Source organism: Curcuma longa, chromosome 1 (genome assembly GCF_044706935.1).
Source record: "Curcuma longa cultivar G26 ecotype Majalengka, Jawa Barat chromosome 1, ITB_CL_G26_1.1, whole genome shotgun sequence".
NCBI classification, from domain to species: domain Eukaryota; kingdom Viridiplantae; phylum Streptophyta; class Magnoliopsida; order Zingiberales; family Zingiberaceae; genus Curcuma; species Curcuma longa.
The window spans coordinates 8038062-8058729 of record NC_133861.1 but is presented as its reverse complement, the minus strand read 5'-3'; the positions used below and the strand labels follow the sequence as shown (position 1 = coordinate 8058729).

At 36.9% G+C, this 20668-nt stretch overlaps 2 protein-coding genes across 2 annotated transcripts; both read left to right on the top strand.

Moving 5' to 3' along the window:
* The first annotated feature begins 2277 nt into the window (after positions 1–2277).
* LOC141834852 (SPX domain-containing protein 4) lies at positions 2278–11470 on the top strand. The gene is made up of 3 exons (XM_074722236.1): positions 2278–2793; positions 10479–10638; positions 10728–11470. Exons 1-3 carry the CDS (start codon positions 2506–2508, stop codon positions 11168–11170), a joined length of 891 nt encoding a protein of 296 aa, XP_074578337.1. The 5' UTR covers positions 2278–2505; the 3' UTR covers positions 11171–11470.
* A 1309-nt stretch (positions 11471–12779) lies between these two features.
* LOC141823543 (pentatricopeptide repeat-containing protein At1g31790) lies at positions 12780–14440 on the top strand. Its single transcript, XM_074710847.1, has one exon. It carries the CDS (start codon positions 12780–12782, stop codon positions 14100–14102), a length of 1323 nt encoding a protein of 440 aa, XP_074566948.1. The 3' UTR covers positions 14103–14440.
* The last annotated feature ends 6228 nt before the right edge of the window (positions 14441–20668 follow it).

The following is a 20668-nucleotide window of genomic DNA, read 5'->3' as shown; positions in this document are numbered from 1 at the left end:
AATATATAAGCATGGAGATACAGATATACGACAACAAAATAACCAAAAGTTATACAAAGGTTGCGATTGAAATTTGAGCATAAGGTTGCAGTGTGTCGTTGTCGTAGCAAACACAGGAGCAGCACGAGCAAAGAGTTATCAGATAAAATAAAATTGTTCTCTAAAGTTTTACCTCGAGACTCCTTTTATAGCACTCCACCGATTGTTGACGTGGCAGAATCCGATCGCATGGAGCATATCCGATCACCTGGATAGTACTGATGTGGCAAGATCCCAATCTTTTGGATCCTCCTTGGTTGGGTGTGCTTGAAAAGCTCTTTTTATTTTCTCTTTACTCTTAAAAGACTAGTGTATAACACCCTTAAAGCCATTAACTTTACTAGATGTTTCTACCCACTTCTCATGAATACCCAATTCAGGTCCAACAAAGATAACATATGTTTTCCCCTATATTAAAAATAACATTCAGAATATTGTATAAACAAAAGATTAGAACTTAAAATTAAACGACTTACCATTCTTTGATATAAAGAAATGTTATTTTGTAAGTTTTTCTTTGATATAAAGAAATGTTGTTTTGTAAGTTTATGCAAATTGTACAACCAAAAGAATAGAAGTTATCAAAAGGAAAACTTATTCACATTGTAGTTTCTCCAATGACTCATATGAAAGCATAACAAAATGAGTTTCTTTAAATCTTATCACTAAGTAAGTCCACCAAATTTACCAGATAATATGGACATTATCTGCACAAAGCTAGTTATGTAGATCACATCATGCAAGTAATTGCAACAAAAAGAAGAAGAATGGAAATGATTTAATCCTTATTTATTTCCTTAGTTATTTTTTGCCATGGAATGGAAAGGGATCACATTATACAAACCATGTCTTCAACTAATCTAAGCCTTAATACTTAGCAAAAACTAATGACTATTGAAACCAACAACATTCTCCCTATACCATTAGAGTAACACTTTTCATGGTTTGACCAGGATAGTTTTTGCATATTAGCCAAAATCATCACCACATTGTGTAATCGACAAGGATAGGAAGAAGTAAATAGATTGTGTTATCGTGGAGCATCTATGGGTTCTCCAAATGAGACGGGTCATTTGCAGAATTATTAAGTGAAGAAGGATAGAGTTTATGAGTAGGAGCCTAAATTTCTCCCACAAGCTAAGTCACATTTAGATTGTGGTCAATGCAAAACTATAATCTAGGATGAGATAGAACATTAATCATCAAAGATCATGATATAGGACATGAGCTATTTTAGTTCACAATCTAAAATTATAGGTGCAATGCTTATGTAGAGGATTATGACTAGGTCATAATTTCTCTCTGAAATGAAAAATTATAGAAAGGACCCTTCATGAAATTAATTCACTTATAACTGTTCTTCTTCACTTGTGCATTTCACTCTTGGATTTGTTAATTATTTATCACAATCAAATCATATAAATGAGATATGCTAAAATTGAAAATGAATAATTATGAATCAGACAAATCATTTAGGAGATTGGAATCTAATCAACTACAGCAACTAACAATTCACTTGATTCGTTAGACACAATGATTTTAGAAGACAAGTCGAGAGAAAAATAATATAATATTTGATAATCCAGACTTTTCAATGGAAGAATGGGCGATGAAGTTAATGCAAAGCAACTGATGATTAAATGATACACTTTACTACACAGTTCGAAGGCATCTACTACTTAACTATTCCATGTAAGAGAACAAGGGTTCAAATGCGTAAGCATGAGCAAGAAAAGTGGGAGAAAACAGACCAAAATTTCATTTTGGCTTCTCGGACGAGTTTGGACCCTTCTTCTTCTTCTCGAATCCAACAACTACAAAGAAGATAAAGAATAACAAGAAAAAAAAGTTACATGGAGTGTCGACGAAGAGTCGTGCAAGATGTCACCTGGGGCGTATGGCGGCCAGGGCGAGATGCGAGAGGACATTTGGCGGCGAGGGCGAGAGGGCATCTGGCAGAGGGCGACGAGAGCCGACGAGCGAGGGTGAGAGGCGAGAGAGTGTTTGGCGGACAGCAACGAGGGTCGACGGCAAGGGCAAGAGGGCGGCGAGGGCGAGAGCACAAAGGATTTTATTACGAGAGACGGCCAGCGCAACAAAATTAAAAAATAATCAAAAAAATAAATTGTGACAGTATGTCGGATCTGATTTAAAGAATATCGGATTGGAATGTACCGTTATATAAGAGGATAAGCATGGAGCGAAAGCAAGAGGAATATTCTCTTCCTCTCCTCTCTTCCTCCACCTTGACGTTGACGCTCACGGCGACGGCGACGGCGACGGCGACGCGGGTGGACATCCCAACATCCCTCTTTTGCCAAATCTTTCCCTCTCTTCCTCGCTTTCATCTACCATTTCATCGGCGTTATTCTCTCGCTTTCCCCTCTATTTAAAACCCTCGATTCCTCCCACTCCTCCGCCAGCGATCCTCCCGAGATCGACGAGTCCTTGGGCGATCTCTAAGGCATGAAGTTTGGCAAGGATTTCAGGAACCACCTCGACGAGACGTTGCCAGAGTGGAGGGACAAGTTCCTCGCCTACAAGACCCTCAAGAAACTTATCAAGCACCTCCCACAGCCGCCGCCGCCACCACCGCTGCCGCCAGCAATGCAGGACGAACCGCTTAATCCTGCTGCCGCCGCTCCACCGTTGGCCGTCCTGGAAGCGTGGTTCGTCCGCATCCTGGACGAGGAGCTGGAGAAGTTCAATGATTTCTATGTCGATAAGGAGGAGGATTTCGTGATCCTTTTGCAGGTGATGCGAATCACAACTCCATCGTCCTTTTGCAAACTTCGTTGTCTTGAACTATATAAACCTCTATACAGTCTGTTTCACCAGGAAATTTCTTGTTACATTATGTTAAGTAAAACAAACGATAGCTGAACCAGATATGATCCTCATCTCACTTTGGAAAAGAATGGAGATAAAAAAAATAAAGCAAAACTTTGAGCTCTTAGGTATATTGAAATAATAGGGAAAGAAATGATGATATGACGGCGAAGGGGAGTGGGCTTGTGTGTAACTTAGAATTTGGAGTGTACTCAGAATAGCAAGTTGAGTGTCCAGTTCTTTCTTTTTGCTGGGAAGATAAAATAGCAGCCTTTAGATAATTCTGATACAAGCCCCACATAACAGGGAAATATCTCTCTATCTACTTCCTCTCCACTTTCTTATTCTTCATTCTGTCCATTTGTTCTACTTCTCTCCATCCCTCCTTATGACCACCTTTACACCTTGCTTACTAGTGAAGAAAGGAAAATAGTGGAAAATAAATGGGGATGGTTTATAGGTAAGTGTTATGGTATGAAAAATTGAAGTGAAAAACTAAAACAATTCTACTCACCAAAGAGGAAAAATATTATTAAGACATCTCAATCCTTTTTGAGACTCAAGTCAAAACTTCGTTATCTACAAACTTTCTAGTGGAAAATAAATGGGGATGGTTTATAGGTAAGTGTTATGGTATGAAAAATTGAAGTGAAAAAAAAACAATTCTACTCACCAAAGAGGAAAAATATTATTAAGACATCTCAATCCTTTTCGAGACTCAAGTCAAAATTTAGTTATCTACAAACTTTCCAGAAATTTTTTAAAAAAATCAAAGAACTTATAGAATTTTTAAAATTTAAAATTTTAAAGAAAATTTCTAAATTGATCCATAATTTTTAAGCTAAGTCATTCTCCTTGACTAAAACTTGACTCTGAGCAATATGTCAATCATTTTCTTTGGTTGTCATTTCTAAGGATAAGTTATAATGGACTTCTTAAGTTGATTAAGCATGGATTCTGTAGTAACTTTTCTTGGGTGGTCTCTCCAATAAATGAGAAACTAGTTGATATTTATCTTTTCTTTATTTCTCGAGTCAATCTTTGTTATCATTCTTTGAACATTCTTTTTATCTAGTAAGAATTGGTTGTATTTTCTATCCCATCATTATTCAAATAATGTTGGTGAATTTCTAACTCTGCACAACTTGTATAGGACCCTAAATATTCTTGAAGTACTAACCTACTTTTTGCAATTTTTTAACAACTCTCGTGGTGAATCACAGTACCCACCACTTAAAATTTATTTTCACCTATAGACAACTCTTGTTTTGTATTTTTTCCATAGAAATCTCTAATGAATATCTTGAGAGAATATGGATCTTCTTCTTCAAGTGGCTTTGACGTAATCTCTTTAGGAACGATGCGGGAGCATCAAACTTGGTCTAAGGAATGAAGGTTAGTGGCGAAGAGACATACGAGATCGAATAACAATTTGAAGTTATTCTTGTAAAGGGGGTGACACGACCTCGTCGTAGGCAATGCAACTGCATAGAGGATAGAGCCAACAAAGCTCTAGGGTGCTAGTTGTAGAAGTAGCAAGAGTGAAAGCATGTCGATGATGATATCTAGGGCATGGCAATCTCAATGTAATAAAAACTTGAGCTTGCTTGGTGGAGAAAGGGCCAATAAAGCAATTGAGAGATAGTAGAGGCAAGTAAAATCGATGGGGGCATGTAAAGAGGTGGTGTGCTAGTGTGAATAGCGCAGGCGATGGGTGAGAGAAGATTTCGTGGGGAGCAAATATTGAAAACGTAGGGATGGGTAGATGTGACAAAAGCTTCTCATTAGGCACTTCTCGGGGTAAAGTGAAAGTTTTAGGCAATATTGAGATTGTGTTGAAGAAACACAAGTTTAAAATGACTTGAAAATTTCTACTGAGTCCTGAATTAGGAATTTAGCTTGATACCAATTAAAATGCATGAATAATGACACTGTAAATAAAACTTGGGCAATTCAACTCACAGAAGAGGAAAATATTTTTTACTTTGTAAAGGTCTAATTTATCTTTAAAATCATGTTTAAAAACTCTTAAAAGTCAAATAACTTATAAATTTTAAAAGAAAATTTCTGAGTTGATCCATAATTTTTGAATCTCTTCTCGAATATAGAGAGGCGAAAGATAGAAGCATTAAACATAATTCTCAAATAACTTATAAATTTTAAAAGAAAATTTCTGAATTGATCCATAATTTTTGAATCTCTTCTCGAATATAGAGAGGTGAAAGATAGAAGCATTAAACATAATTCTCAATTTTGTTACTTAAAAAGGCAGGAATAATGTGTAGGACAGATTTGAGACATTTTCTCACTAATTCTACCCTTCTCTTTCATGGGGTTCAATTTCCATGGAGTGGCTCATCCGTGACTATATCACTGCAAAGTATATCAAGCAAAATAATAAGTAGGTGGTGTGAGACACAAGGATGTTCGTCATGGATGGCAAGAATATTGGAGAATGCCCTTGCTTCCTTATATAGTTATCACTGCCAATTAGCTAATTAATCTTTTATAAGATCCTTGAGGATATGAGCAGCTATTACTTGATTCTCTTGATATATATATTTTCGTTTTAGAATATTATATAATATTATTGTTTCCTTATATAGTTACGGTTGTTAATTAGCTAATCAATCTCCTAAAAGATCCTTGAGGATATGAGTAGATATTATCTGATTCTTTTGTTATATATATTCCCGATTTAGTGATTGCTGGGTTTAGGATATTTGATAAGCTACCCTTCCTTGTACAATACATTTTGATTAAGTTGAAAAAAAAATTATCTTTCAATTTTTGAATTCATAAACTAGAGAAAAGTCTTCAATTGTTTGTAGTATGAGATTTGGAAGAAAATGATATAACTTTTCTTCTTACATTTAGGGCTATAAAAACATAATATTTGTGAGCAACATCATAAATAAAATTCCTGAACAATTCAATAACAATGTTATCTGCAAATTTTTCAAGGGTTGATTATGATCTTTTTTTTAGTTTTTAATTAAAACATATAAGGAATTTAATACCTGTGCATATAATAGCTATTGTTTTTGGTACTTATAAATTTTAGAGTTTCAAATTATCTTTCATATGCTAAAATGTAAGTAATAATTTAAGTTTTATTTATTGGATAAATAATTTAACTAATTATAATATAATGACAACCATGTTGCTAGTTGAGCTTGATTATACCTTGAGCTCAAAGTGTTTTAATAAACAAGCTGGACAGCTTGACAACTTGACAAGATAAATAAACAAACTTGAATTCATGAAGCATTGCTCGACTCATTGACAGCTCTACTCACATCTCTATCATATTTCTTCTTCATGTAAGCAACATTTTTTTAGCCATTTTCTTATTCTCTCCTCATTTTTCATTACTCCTAATTTTCTTTCCAAATGAAGAAGTCTTTTACAATTTTCTGTGTTACTATTCATTATCCTTTCTAGGTACCTAATAAATATTCATAAAATCCTTAAGTTATCCACTCTTACCATTGATACTGCTCAATTTTCCTGAGTCTGAATTTTGCTTGGTCACATGAATAATGACCATGCCATATGGCATACCTGCTCTGGTTGTTTAGGATAAAAGGACAAGGACAGTAAATTCTATCTTTTAAGATGGAGTTTGTTTTGTTAAAGTAGTAGTTTTCCATGTGCTATATCAGACACAATCCAATTTATGTATCATTCATTGTAGATGAAATGAACACAGATTGAATTTTGGGCCACATCTAGACAGTTAGTCCTATTCGTGCATGATACTTGAGCTATAGACCTTCCAGATTCAATTTAGATTATCAAGTTTTAAATGGTAGCATAGAAGAATGAATAGAACAGTCTTGTCTACCAGATGTTCTCACTACTTTAATATGCTTTTCACTTTTGATCATTTGCCTCGTATACATATATTTCCTTTATTGGCAAGCTACTGCTGGATTGTGTGACCTACATTATTAATATGTTGATGCCACCTTTTTTAACTTTTTCCTGAATAAACTCTTAATCTTATATGGCCCTCTCTAAACTCTTGTCTCATTGTTCCTATTGGGTTACTTGTTGTTAACTTATACATTATTTGTATTGTCATTTGGATGTTAACTTATTGGGATTTCAGAAAAAACAAGTTGGTCTGTATAGGCTTCTTCATCTATACTCTAAAACTCTCTTTCTGCTTTCCAACCTATCGATTCATGACAAGGAAATGGTTGCATACCTATTTGCCAATGATGCTACATGTTTGCTAATGATTGTTTGCATTCTTGAATTCAAACTGGTATACTTTCAACACCTTGAAAGTTTATGATATTCTAGTTATTCATCCTCAACCTTTTACTATGACTATGATTATGCTTCTTACTTATGGATTAAAGACTGTCTAATATGGCATATATCCTGCAACAAGAGAAAGAATATTTTGCTCAGTTACATGGATCTTATGCCTCCATTGAGCTCTATGCAAGATTACCCCTCACTTTAAAATCTAATTAATTCAACTTGTTGGTGTCTATTATAAGTGTCTTTGAACATGTCCACACCATTCTTAACTTTTTTTTCTCACTTTACCTTCTCTTGGAGCTACACCTTATTTCTCTTGCATAGTAATATAATTTTATCTTTTCCTATCTTAGTATTCTCATCATTGTTATTTATTTTTTATACATTTTCCGATGCTCTGAGCCATAATGCCAGTTTTTTAATGTATTTTTCTTTAGTGAAGGGGCATAGGAGGATCAACAAGGCTCAAAGTTTTGAGGAATTTTGAGACAAAACCCTATAAACTATTAATGATATTTTTACCTATATATATATATATATTTTTGTGTTGAATAACAGATACAAAATATTTTGAATCTTACCTTCTGGAATCTTTTATATATTCATCTTAGGTATTCCCTCATTTCTTTTTTAGTTATGAAACTTCTTATATAGAGTGGGGCAATCATTTTTCACGGTTTCTTGTTTCTTCTCAAGGAAAGGGAAGGAAAACCCCGCCTTTTCCTCATCTTGTTTTTCTCCATGCTCTTTTCATCATATAAACGCTGGCTTTGTTCTGTTGAGTTTATTCTATATACACTTGCATCACCTATGACAATATTGTCTTATTAATGTACACCAGTGCATTATTTCTTCAATATAATTGTAAGTTCATCTAGATATTGAATGACAGATGACATTAATGAAATTAGCAAAATCATTTGTTACTCTTTCAATAACTCAAGAATTAGTAGCTATATTATCATACAAGTCATTTATCACAATATTATAAATTCTAGAATTTCCTCTCTTCTTTAAAACATGCCACATTAATTATCTAGGGATTCTATCATAAGTTTTTCTTAGTTAATAATCTTCCAGTATTAGGTTCTGATCTTTGAATATTAGTTGTGATATTGCCTTGAATAGAGTTCATTGGAGGAATAAGATTCCTATAACTGGTTCTAAATAGATGGGGGCAAACATGATTTGACAACAACGATGGCAGCATTCTGATCTTTGAGAGGCAATTATTTATGAGACAAATTGAGAACGTTGGATACAACTTTAGCATCTTCCTCTTGTGGTCTCTACGACTGGATGTTGTTTGATGAGAGGTAAAGAGTTGTCATTTCTATCCACCCGCTGCCCTAAAAGTTGGGTTTATTTGAAGTTTACTCTAATCATTTCCGCGATATTCAGGATTTTGTTGAGATATTTTAGTCAAGATTGAGTTAAGATATGCTTCCAGGCTTTGTTGGTTTCTGAAATGGCTTGTGGTAAAAGTGGCTTTTTTCCAATTTAGTTTGCCAAATTCCAGCATGGTTGAAGAATTGTAGGTTCCTTAGGATTGTTTTAATTGGGAATTGTTTCCATGCCAATCTAATGGTTATGGTGGTTTCACCATATATGGATTTTGCTGTCTTCTCTCTTCCTGTCCTGCTCTTCAAGATCAACCAGTATCATAAGCTAACTTCTTTTTCTATTTTTCTTCTTATCTTTTTCCCAGAAGCTGTCAAATTTTTCTAGTACAATGCAGACTAGCCAAGTTGGATGGCAATTACCATGCCAGAGCATTTTTCCAGATAATCAGAGATTCGCTACCCTACTTAAATCTGAAGAAATGGTCTAATTTGAAGAATTAATTCTAGAGCAAAAAAAAAAAATGCATTGATTGCCTGAAAATCAGTCCATTACAAAATTACAATAAGCCTAGTGCATGAAGCTTCCGCCAATGCAGGGTCTTGGGGAAAGATTTATTGTTCACAACTTTATTCTAATTTGCAAGAGACTGTTTCCAAGACTCGAACCCGTGACCTCCAGGTTACATGGTAGCAACTTTATCGTTGCGAAAATGAGTCCATTCCAAACCAATATATTTATCAATACCTGTCAGCTCCTTCAGTATTTCATCCTTGTATCTTTTCAGCATTTCATCACCTCAGTTAACCCGACCATTTGAACTGTAGATTACTTGTGAAGTTATCAACCTCCAATTAAATCAGCTCTTGCAGGCGCTGTTAAATCGAGCATCCACGTGGCTAGTTTTCACATAGAATAATCCTATGTTGGATGCTTTCACTCTGTAAAAAAAAATCCAATAACTCTGACCCGAAGCCCTAAAATAGTGTGTCTGTCCCTAACTTGTCACAATCAACGTAGCCACTAGTGTCATTGTCTCCTCTACCCGGACCTCCTCACCCGCATTAGCAACCTCGCCTCCACTCTTGAGCCAACATCTCCAAGGGTGGCATCCCCTTTGTCATCCCCCTTTGAGGCTCAACATTCCCATCCTCTATTTCAAGATTCTTTCCATCGACAATGTTGTCTTCCCAGCCAACCCCCTCAACTCCCTGTCAAGCTCTTCCATTAGATTCACCTTCTCAATCTCTTCATTGCCTTTGCCACACTGTGCTCAAGCTCCCTTCCTGTATCCTCACTATCCTCCTTAACTTCCTATGATTCCATTCATTTGATCCTAATTCGTTGTTACCTTTGATGGAGATATGTTAGTTAGACACTGTAGTGATCCTTTACCCTTTAGGATGACAGGGTGGGCGGGTGAAGGGTGTGGCGCTATGTAATCACATATTACCAAGCTGCAACGCAGGATGCGGCGAAGGAGAATACATTGTTGTGAGTGCCCTTTTCACGGTCCCTTTGTTCCCTATGTTCGGATTCATCACGGTCTCTTTGCTATGTGAGATGGTGTTGGAAGAGATGAACTTGTTCAATGCCCGAGGCAATAGAGCAGTGACAATGGATTTTTGAGGAATGACTAGCTTGATCTATTCGTGCCTTTTAGTTTCATTAAGGCAAATTCCTTGACAACTAGGTTTAATTTCTGTATTGCCTTCTCTGATTTTCTCTTCATATATTTAACTTCTTGTGATGTTATTACCTGTGAATGGAAGTGAAATAGTAAGGATTATCAATGTCCTTAATGCAACTTTTTGTGCTTATGTCTCTCTCTCTACATATAAATTCATTCTCAACTAGACCAGGCTTCCTCCATGTGGGTATTCTCTGTGAGTACATTAAGTTGAGTCTAATCATCTCAATGATGCATGTTTCAATGCATATGATTAGAGCTACATATGAACTGATAGTCCATTTTTTCTCATGATTGCTTTTAGGAACTCAAGGAAAGAATCGAGAGGATCAGGACAAGCAGGAACGGAGCTTTTTCATCTGAAAGAGAATTTAGTGAGGAGATGTTGGAGATTCGTAAAGCCTTTGTTACTATCCATGGGGAGATGGTTCTACTTAAGAACTACAGCTCCCTCAACTTTGCAGGTTACTTGAGAGTCACTCTTTTCTTAGTCTGAAAGTGTTCTAGAGAGCTCAATTGCAATAAATATTCATCATTAGCACTCTGATTCCAGGACTTGTCAAAATTCTCAAGAAATATGACAAGAGAACAGGAGGTTGGCTTAGTCTGCCTTTTACTCAACGCGCTCTTCATCAGCCATTCTTCACAACTGAACCACTAACACGGCTGGTGCGTGAATGTGAAGCGAATTTTGAGCTGCTATTCCCATTGGAACCTGAGGTGGTCGAACCAAACCAAGACGAGGCACATCAACCACGTAACCCAGAGGTTTCACCCATTCGAGCTGATTTTGTACATCGAAGCACATTAGCTGCACTGAGAGCAATACAAGGCCTTAGGAGAGCCAGCTCCACCTACAATCCCCTTTCTCTTGCACAGTTCTTTCATGGCCAAGGTGCAGACGATGAATCTGGAGCTGTTACTTCTGAGAATTCCACTTCAAACTCCCTGACAACCTCACAAAACAATGAGGCAGACCACGGAACTGACGACTAGTGGTTTCCTGATGATTATTAATCTGCATCGAACTGTTTTCCTGTTCTCGGCTCTTGATTGCAAAGGGCATCGGTTGTCTGGAAGAGACAACGGTCAATGGCAACATTACCGGTAGATGAAAGACTAATACTTGTTATCCTGTTGCTAGGACGTAAATAGAATGCTTCTTGAGAGAAGTGCATATATTGGAGCAAAACTTTTCTTGTTTTCGTTCTCTTTCTTCTCAGAATATGTTAACAATATCTGCTTGTCACGATTTGGTCCTTGCAGCAAGCTGAAGTCAAAACAACTTGCTATGTGCGTGCCTTGTACATGTCATTACTCATTTGTTCCTGTGTTGCTCATGTGGATTAGAGATTCTGCTCTTTTGGGCTTGTTATGAGCTCGGTAAGTTTAGTGATTTCATACCCTGAGTGAGCGTGTATCGGTTGGTCCGTTGTGTCAATTTTTTTTTTAGAATCAGTATCTAACTGTAAGTCTCAAACAACCGAATTGGCGTTGGGTTAGTAGACTGACGGGCCACATCTCTTTTAATTCATTCAGTTTCAGATACAATTTTTGTATAAGGTGGTGGTATCCCGGTTAATTTTGATGTGATTAATCAGGTTAAGTTAGGTCCTGTGTTGTTTTAATCTCTCTGTTAAGTGTGTAAAAATTTAGGTACGAAGGAAGTCGAGCGTAAGACGTAACGAACGAGAAGGGTTGCATGGGGAAATGAGCCAACGGGTTCAGTGCAATCCGAGGGACGCGGAAGCTATCGAAGAGTACGTCGGTAGAGCGAGAAGGACGTGTGCAACGTCCGAGGGACGAGAAGTCGAGAGAAAACACGCTCGAGAGGCGCAAGGCCGGAGTCGGATTCGGGTGAACCTAACTCCGGTTGATCAGAAATCATCCAACTAACGATTCTACAAAAAGTCAACAAAAGTCAAACTATTGATTTTTGACCATTGACTTTAATTAGAGTAAAATACTTAGACTTGGACCTTTTGGACGTAACTTTTGAAAAAAAAAAGATAAGATAAGATTTATTTTTTATCATATAAAAGATAAATACTTAATTTTTATTAAGGATAATTTTTTTATCTTTTATTAAAAATAAAATTTATTCTTATTTAATCAACGACTACGATCAAAGTCTATCTCTGATCAACGGTTAGGATCGCATCAACGAATCAACGGCCAAAAAAAAGTTTATCTACAATCAACGATCCAGATCTATTCGCTTGGACTATAAATAAGATTTAAAATTTTAAAAGTTATATTATCAATTTACTTTGTAATTTTCTCTCTAAATCTTCTGTACTACAACTATAAAGACTTCTCTGTCTAAAAGAATTCTAATTGACCGTTAGCATCAATCTCTAACCTCTAACCTGAATTGGGAACTAGACTAGAAGAGTTTGAGCAGGGCAGAATTCAGTTGATTGTGCTAAGTGGGATTCAGTTCACCTGAATCGATTTCAGTTAAGCCGAGGTTTGAGGAGCATTTTGAAAATTTTATAAAAGTAAGTACGATTTTGATAAATTTTTAAGTAGATGTACCTTTTAGAAATTCTTAGAGCTTTTTTAAGCGTGGCTTTAAAACGCTGTGTTTCTTGTCCCCAACTAAATGCCCGCTCTTCGCTGCTGCGGTACCTTCTGCGACGGCCGGAGTCCATTGTCGGCGAGACTTCCGGCGACAAGATGGTCTCCAACCTCACGGAAATCGCTGTCCCCGCCAACTGCTCAAGAATCGTCCCAGCTGCTGCTACTGCGTCGGCCCCGGCAACCTCCCACCGGAAACCAACCCATCCCGCTCCCGGACAATCCTTCCTCACAAAAAAACGTCTTCGAAATCTGCAACGACGACGGAGAACTCAGTTCGGAGGACTCTTCGTGTTCTCCCTCTGATGTCCTCATGCTCATGGACGCCCTGCGGCTCCCGGTGGAGGAGGACCTTTACTTGTCCCTCATCAAGGAGTGCGCCGAGTCCAAGGACGCAGCCCACGGCGCCGCTCTCTACGCCCACGTCCGCCGAACCTGCCACCACCTCCTCCGCAGCCCCGCTGGCTTGCTCCTCGCCAACCGCTTCCTGCAATTGTTTGCCGCCTGCGGCTGCTCTTCCGCCGTCCTTCACCTGTTCGACCAAATGCCTCTGAGAGATGCCACCACTTTTGCGGTTGTGATCTCTTCCCTCTCCTCTGACGGCTCCCACCGTCAGGCTCTGCAGGTGTTTGCCGAAATGTGCATGAGAACTGGTGATCGTTGTTCACCAGTGCTTGAGCCCAGAGTTTGCTGGTTGGCTGCTCTTGGCGTCGTTCTCAGGTCATGCGCTCACGCCGGGGAGCTGGATTTTGGGCTGCAGCTCCATGGGTTGGTCATCAAGGTGCTCGGGAGCTGTGAGGATGCTGGCTTTGGTGATTTGGAGGATTCACTTCTCCAATTCTACAGCAAGTTTCAACGCCAAGAAAGTGCCATGTCAGTGTTCAAGAGAGCAGTCTCAGTCTCAAGGAGTGCAGGTTCATGGACGAGCATGATCACTGGGTACTGCAGACAGGGCCAGTTCAAGGAGGCCATCTACCTCTTTAGGGAGATGGGAAGAGCAGGAAAGAAAAGGAACTTGTACATTTTGTCGAGCACCCTGTCAGCGTGCGCCAAGATTAGGGATGCCGGCTGGAGCGGCAAGCAAGTTCATGCCAATGCCATTAAACTTGGGGCGAGCTCGGATAAGTTTGTGTGCAGTAGCCTGGTGGACATGTACATGAAACATGAGCTCCCAATTGAGGGGCAAAGGGCATTTGACTCGATGGATGGCTTGCGAGATTATGTGTGCTGGAACTCATTGCTCATTGGCTATGCGCAGAGAGGATATGTCGTTGAAGCTGCCAAGTTGTTGAACGAGATGAAGGCTAATGGAATTGAACCCAAGAATCAACTGTCCATCACTTCTTGATGGCATTCAATGGTGCTTTGTAGTGGAACATGGATTGAAAGGATCAAGAAGAGATTTTGAAACAATTTGTTTACCAAATGGAGTTGAGAGGAGGCTGACTGCTCAGTTCTTAAAGATTTAAAAATAAGCATTGTCTGGCCTGTGTGAGATCCTGCAATTTAGTAAATATTAGTAAGTGCCAATTTCCATGATCAACAATGAGCTAAGACTCAGTTAATGCAGACATAGTGATCTTTGGAATAGTTGTTTATAGTGGCATTCTTGTTATGTTTTCCCTTTTCTCTATCTGCAGCACAAACATCTACTCTGCTTTTAGAATTGTACATTCTTGTGTTAAAGTATAGTGTATATTGTATCAGATTGCATGACTTGAGTTTCTGATTAATTTAGCAGAATATCTTGGAACTGATACTAGCTTCGCTCTCAGTAATCATTGCCCTGTACATTGTAAGGTTAGGAATGCTATTTGGTTTAAACTTTAATCCAACCAACTTCCTAATCAAGAACCTTCCCAATAATAAAACTGCAGACCATAAGAACCCCAATAGAATATCATGATCAGAATTAAGGTTTCAGAAGACATAGATGATATGTGTTGGCTCTGTATATTGGATAACAAGTGTGCAAGTTAAACCCTACAAGTTACAAGCTCCTAAAGAGAATAGCTTACAGTTTTTAAGTTTATCCAGTTCAATTTAGTTTGTTATGTGCAGCAGTTGCATTTCAAATCTATCTAGGCAGATACTTACGCTTTGTTTGGAAGGAGGTGAGATAAGGGAAAGGGAGAGGAGGGTAAATAAGGAGAAGGAGAATTTTCACCCTTGTTTGAGATGGAGTGAGTTAAGGAGGGGAAAGGGAGAGAAGGGTAAGCTTCACCTTTCATGCTCATGAATCGTTAGAATTTCTTACACCCCAACTTGGAATGTAAGAAAGGAGAAGAGAAATTCAAAAATATTTTATTTCAATTTTATCTTTATTTTAAAGTATTAATTCTCAAATTAACTCATCTATTTAGATATCTCATCTTTGTGTCATCGCTCTTCACACAACGCGCGCTATCACCATCCAATGTCCAACCACTCGTACTCCACGATGTTGGCGTTGGCGTTGACTCTCGTCATAAATCTTTTTGAAGGCAAGACTCAAGAGAGCAAAGACGGATAACCCTAATCTTCTTCTTCTACTCCAATGACAGAGACTTATTCAAAAAGCATGCGTTGTTTATTTTAGAACCTTCTATATTTCAACTTTTACATGCAAGATTGACAGAATTTACAATTTCTCATCCATCCTCTACCTACGTTATCTTTTTTAAGAAGTGAGAGTATTTTATAATTTTATATATTTAATCTTCATTCTTCTTCCTTTCCTCCCAAACAAGGTAACACATGTTACGTTAATTAACCCTCCATCTTTTCCAAACAAGGAGAGCATAAATATTTTACTTCTCCTCTCTTTTCTTTCCTTTCCTTCCCTTCCTCTTCCGTTAATGAACTTTCTCTCATCCCATCCAAACATAGCATTATGTGGCCTAGGCAATTAATTTTTGAAACCATGATAAGAATCCTTGAACTATACAAGGATATCTTGCTGTGACCATTGAATGATATTTTCCGATTCCTGCTTTAGTGATTCTCTCAATATTTGCAACTCCTTGAAGGTCCCCTTCACTTTGTCTTCTGCAATCCTTTTCTTACCTTTGTGTTCAATTGGGACTTGCAATCCTTACTTGATCCGTTAGCTTGCCTTTTATAGATTAAAGTTAACCCTTGTTTTTCAAGACTTCCATCTGTCAAGTAATCTACTTTACTTGATATAAAATCATTAGTTCACAACAATCTAACTTTACACTTAATCAATCATACATCAAACACATTGGATTCACTATGATGCTCCCAGCATCAACAATCTACTCTTTTTTGATCGTATGAAAATTAAATTAAAGTTAGTTATAAAATAATAGTTATGAAACAGTTTAAGAGAGCATTATATTTAATATATAATAAAAGATAACACTAAACACAATCATACGAGAATATCAAAATTTCAAAATCTTCCTCTTAATCACAACTCTCAATTTATGTTAAATTCTTAGAAGGAGAAATTAAAACTTTAAAAAACTTTTAACTTTCTCTAATTTTCTCTGAATCCTTTTTCATATATTAAAAATTTAATAAGAAGAGAATGTTTATTAATCAGAAAAATAGGCATGTATAAGAATAAAGATAACTAAATATAAACTAAAAGTCAAAAAAACATAAATTAACTGAATAAGTCAAAATCAATCAACCAAGTCAAGTCAACCACCAAGTTAAACATAGTAAGTCAAAACAAGGCAACACTACAAGTCTAAGAAGTCAATAAGTCTAGAAGCTAATACATTTATAGATCTAATCAGAAGGATGAGATGACTCATGGGTCGATGTCCATTAGCTCTTGTAGCTGGACATCCACATGCTAATATCCCCGAATGACAATATCCTCAAGTCGGATCACTTGGTCCTTTAAAGTCAAGGCAGGTGGAGACGTTGTAGCTATTGGAGGTGCTGGTACCTCATCTGTGATGAACTCAGCCATAATCTCATTAATTGCTGGTGTCTGAAGTGGCGGCTCTGGTGCTAATGCCCCCTTGCTTCCCCCTTAGCCCCCCTAATCCCTATGATGTCAAACTTAGATAGAGGTTTGACGTTACCCTCTAAACTAGAGTATCATCCATAATTTTCAATTTAGCTAAAATAAATTGTCTAATCCCTATGATGTCAAACTCCCCGAGATAGAGGTTTGACGTTACCCTCTGTGAGTAACGTCAATCCCTAGGGTCAAGAAACTATGAAAGTCAAATCCCTATGTGGCAATAAGCATGTGGATCCGATGGCTCATAGCGATGCGATGAGTAATAAATAATGGATCTAAAGATCTATAGATTAAAGTTAAGGTCAAACCTATATCAAACAGCATAGAGAATAAAAGAATAAAATGGGTGTATGGAAGCTAGGTCTCTGGTGTTAATCAAAAAGATACAGGACACTAAGACCTTAACCAGAGCATAGCTAAGTTGAACCGTACTGAAGTTGGTGACGGTAGAAACTCGTTCACCATCAAAGAAGTATGCATAGATATGGTCCAATGTGAGAGCAGAGTGAGGATTAACAACAGGTAGAGAGGTGAAGGAAAAGCAATAAAATGTTGAGTCTGAGGGATTCAACTCCAGCTTTTTCCTAATCAAGGTAGGTGTGAATATGATATCCATACTTCAAACTCTAGATGAGTAGGCAAAATCATTAACCCATACTAGGTTGTTATAGAACTGGGTACAAAGATTAATATTTACTGCCTGGTCACAGTAAACAAGGGTGGAAAGACCATAATAAGATATGATCTCTGTAATGTCTAGGCAATGATCAGTGAAAAATTTCCTACTTGAATATCTAGATGACATAGGCACATAGGTAAATTGAGAGAATCTAATTCTATAGTCCTCGGATGGAAACTTGGTAACTCTAGATGGAAGCTGGAAGGCACTGGCCTCAGTCATTGTACGTTTTTGTCTAACATAATAAAATATTTTTATGAAATAACTTTATGTTTCAACAATGAAATAACTTGAAAAAGTTAAGTTTAAATTTGTTACATAGGCATGATGTCTTAAAATATGCTTTGGAACTGAAAATCTAGGTTGAAATCGAACTCAAAGAGGATGACAATTGAGTTTCGAAGGAGGATTTGAAGGTTTTGAGATGGATTTCGACGGTTGCTCATGGTCGCCTATATAAAGAGTTCTCGGTCAACTAGGAAGGTTGTCAGTCGCCCGAGAGGGTCTGATTCCGAGGCGCATGTTTGAGGTCATGCATGCAACTAGGTGGTTCCCGATCGCTTGAGTGCCTAATTTTTACAGTTAAAGTAACTGTCATTTAATTTTGACGAGTTGGGTTGTAGGCAACCGAGGAGGATCCTGATTAATCGAGATCTATCATTTTACCTACCTCGATCAAATCAATTTACTCCGTTACGATTTGAGTCCAATCGCCTAGATTACATCCCAGTCGACCGGGAAGTCAAAAATAGTTCAATAAAATAGATATTAAAAATAAAGTTTTTATAAACAAAAAATATTTTGAAAACCTTTTTAATATGTCCAACTTTGTTTCAGACCATCTATCAAAAAGATAGACTCCTTCAACTTGTTGGTCAAATCAAGTAAAAGTTTTTAGCTTCATATTTATGAAGTATTTGTTGTCAACCTAAAGGATTGCTTAACTTGATCGGTATTTATGTTTTTAGTCCAAATTCATTTTGATACACTGACATAAGTATTTAGAGTCCAGGCTCTAATCCTATGCATATTACACCTTTTTATGTTTCTCAATACACAAATAAACTATGCCTAAAGTGCTTTATGAGATATTGGCTACCTAGATCTATAGGTGCATGCATTCTAAAGTTGATACATAGACTAAGTATACAATACATATTTTTCAAAAATATTAAAAATATTGAAATCGTTCCTAGTCTAATAACTAAAAAAAATTAACCCTTCCCCCTCCACTTGGGAGGTCTAACACACTTTAGTTTACTATTTGGATTAAAGTTGCAATCATTAGTGTTAATTATGTGAATATGTTGTTTAGGTATCCAAAAATTTTGATTTCCTACTTGGTTGACTAGGTATGACTTTGGAACCCAAGTCATCTTACTTTTAACATTTCGGTTAACTAAGGATAAGTAAGAGACATGGTTTTGATTTGAGTTATATCTAAGTCTAGCTTGTTGTAAGTAGCTCATCTGGTTCCAAGCATCATATTCGAATATTTTGACCCATATGTGAACTTGTTTAGTGTTAACTCAAGCTCACTAACTTGGGTCTTCAAGTTAGAATTCTCTTCTCAAATTTTAAAACTTGAGTTGAGATTCAAACTTAACTAACTTCGGTTGATGAGTTAGAAGCAATCTGTTCCGTAAGGTCTTTGATTTCCTTGTGTAAAGATTTGACTTGTGATTTGTACAACATCTGAAGAAGGCCTATGAAGGAGTCTCGAGGTAGAGTCTTCATCATTCAATTCTTCCGACTCACTACAAGTCTACTCGTGTCTTAATCGTTGTGCTCTTCGGACGTAACTTTGATAACGTGTTGTAACATTATGCCTCATCTTCTTAAATCGGCAACACTAGCGTAATTTTATTATTTCCTTTTTGCCGTAAAATTATTTATTGTTGTGTGCTTAATTTTTAGATTTTTTTAAGATTTCTCCACATGAAGAATCTTTCTAAAAAGAGTTAACCGAAATAAGAAATAATTTGTTTAAGTTGTACGTCATTATTATTTGTGTGAAAACTTTACAATCTTAGATAAAAATATTATTATCAACTTCATTGCATGCTTAAGTTAATGCTCATATTTATTCTACTGCATTACTCTAGTAATTTCTTTTTTAATTTCAAGCTCGTAAAATTTGTAATACTATTCACCCCCTCTAATGTCGAGTTCGATCCTACACAATGCTCTTGCATCATCATCCTTCTCTAATCTCAACGAATCTTGTCCTACGGTCTCTTAGATGCTCGTGTCATCCTTCTCCAAACTTATAAACTTTGTCTTGTGGTCCCTCAAATGCCCACACCATCCTTCTCTAATCTTACAGACTTTATCCCGTAATCTCTTAAATGCCCATGTCATCCTTCCTTGATCTTACCAATCTTGAGTCATCGAACCACCAAATACCTTAGTCACGTCAAGGTAACCTGTAAACCTAGTAGATCCTATGCAACTTAATACATATATCACATGTACAACCCTAATTTAAACCCTTTGTTCAACTCATCAAAACAGCTAACTGCATCATAGAGGTAGGGCACTAACGCCCCCAACAAATATATATCTCCATAACTCAAACTTTGCCAAAACATCAAAATCACATGCTTAGGAGCATGATTATACCAACAATAAATTTTTCAAATTTACGTTGCATTTATAAGCACATATGTTTCTTTAAGCCTTCCCTTCAAACTTTCAGGACATGAATGACAGAAAAAATCATATGGTAGGAAAAGTCAAAAGACAATCTATCACTTTTAGTCCTACATTAGGGGTTTTCCAAATCCTCGATGCATTTATAAGCATCCTATTTATTTTAAGTCATTACACTTTGTTCAAAAACGCAAATGTTCATTCCTTGTGTCATGCATTTTTTAAAATGAGTTGAAGCGAAACATCACCTTAGGACTGTAAGTCTCAGTTTGCCTTTAGTTGAAGTGAGTCTATCACCAATATTTTTCCACCAAGTTACAACAACATAATATTTTTACCATAGGTGAAAAAAATTCCTTAAAGATTCCATCAAGCTAGCATTCAAATGTTATCCTCACAATATATGATCCTATAGTTATACCTGAGTCGAACAAATACAGTTCCAATCTTTTAATGTTCATAAACTAATTCAAGCATTAATAAAGCCACCATCTCAATGTGATGAACATAGCAAAAGGATTCAATAAAGAATATTCACTAGCCTCCGGGGGTACGGTGCGATGGTTAGGCCCACCAATGACAGACCAGGCATATGGAATTC

Bases quoted from the DNA above. Each gene is read 5' to 3' on its own strand.
- LOC141834852 (XM_074722236.1), top strand. From the start codon at position 2,506: ATGAAGTTTGGCAAGGATTTCAGGAACCACCTCGACGAGACGTTGCCA. The intron at 2,794-10,478 runs GTGATGCGAATC...GATTGCTTTTAG, and splicing joins ATTTCGTGATCCTTTTGCAG to GAACTCAAGGAAAGAATCGA. The intron at 10,639-10,727 runs GTTACTTGAGAG...CTCTGATTCCAG, and splicing joins CAGCTCCCTCAACTTTGCAG to GACTTGTCAAAATTCTCAAG.
- LOC141823543 (XM_074710847.1), top strand. From the start codon at position 12,780: ATGCCCGCTCTTCGCTGCTGCGGTACCTTCTGCGACGGCCGGAGTCCA.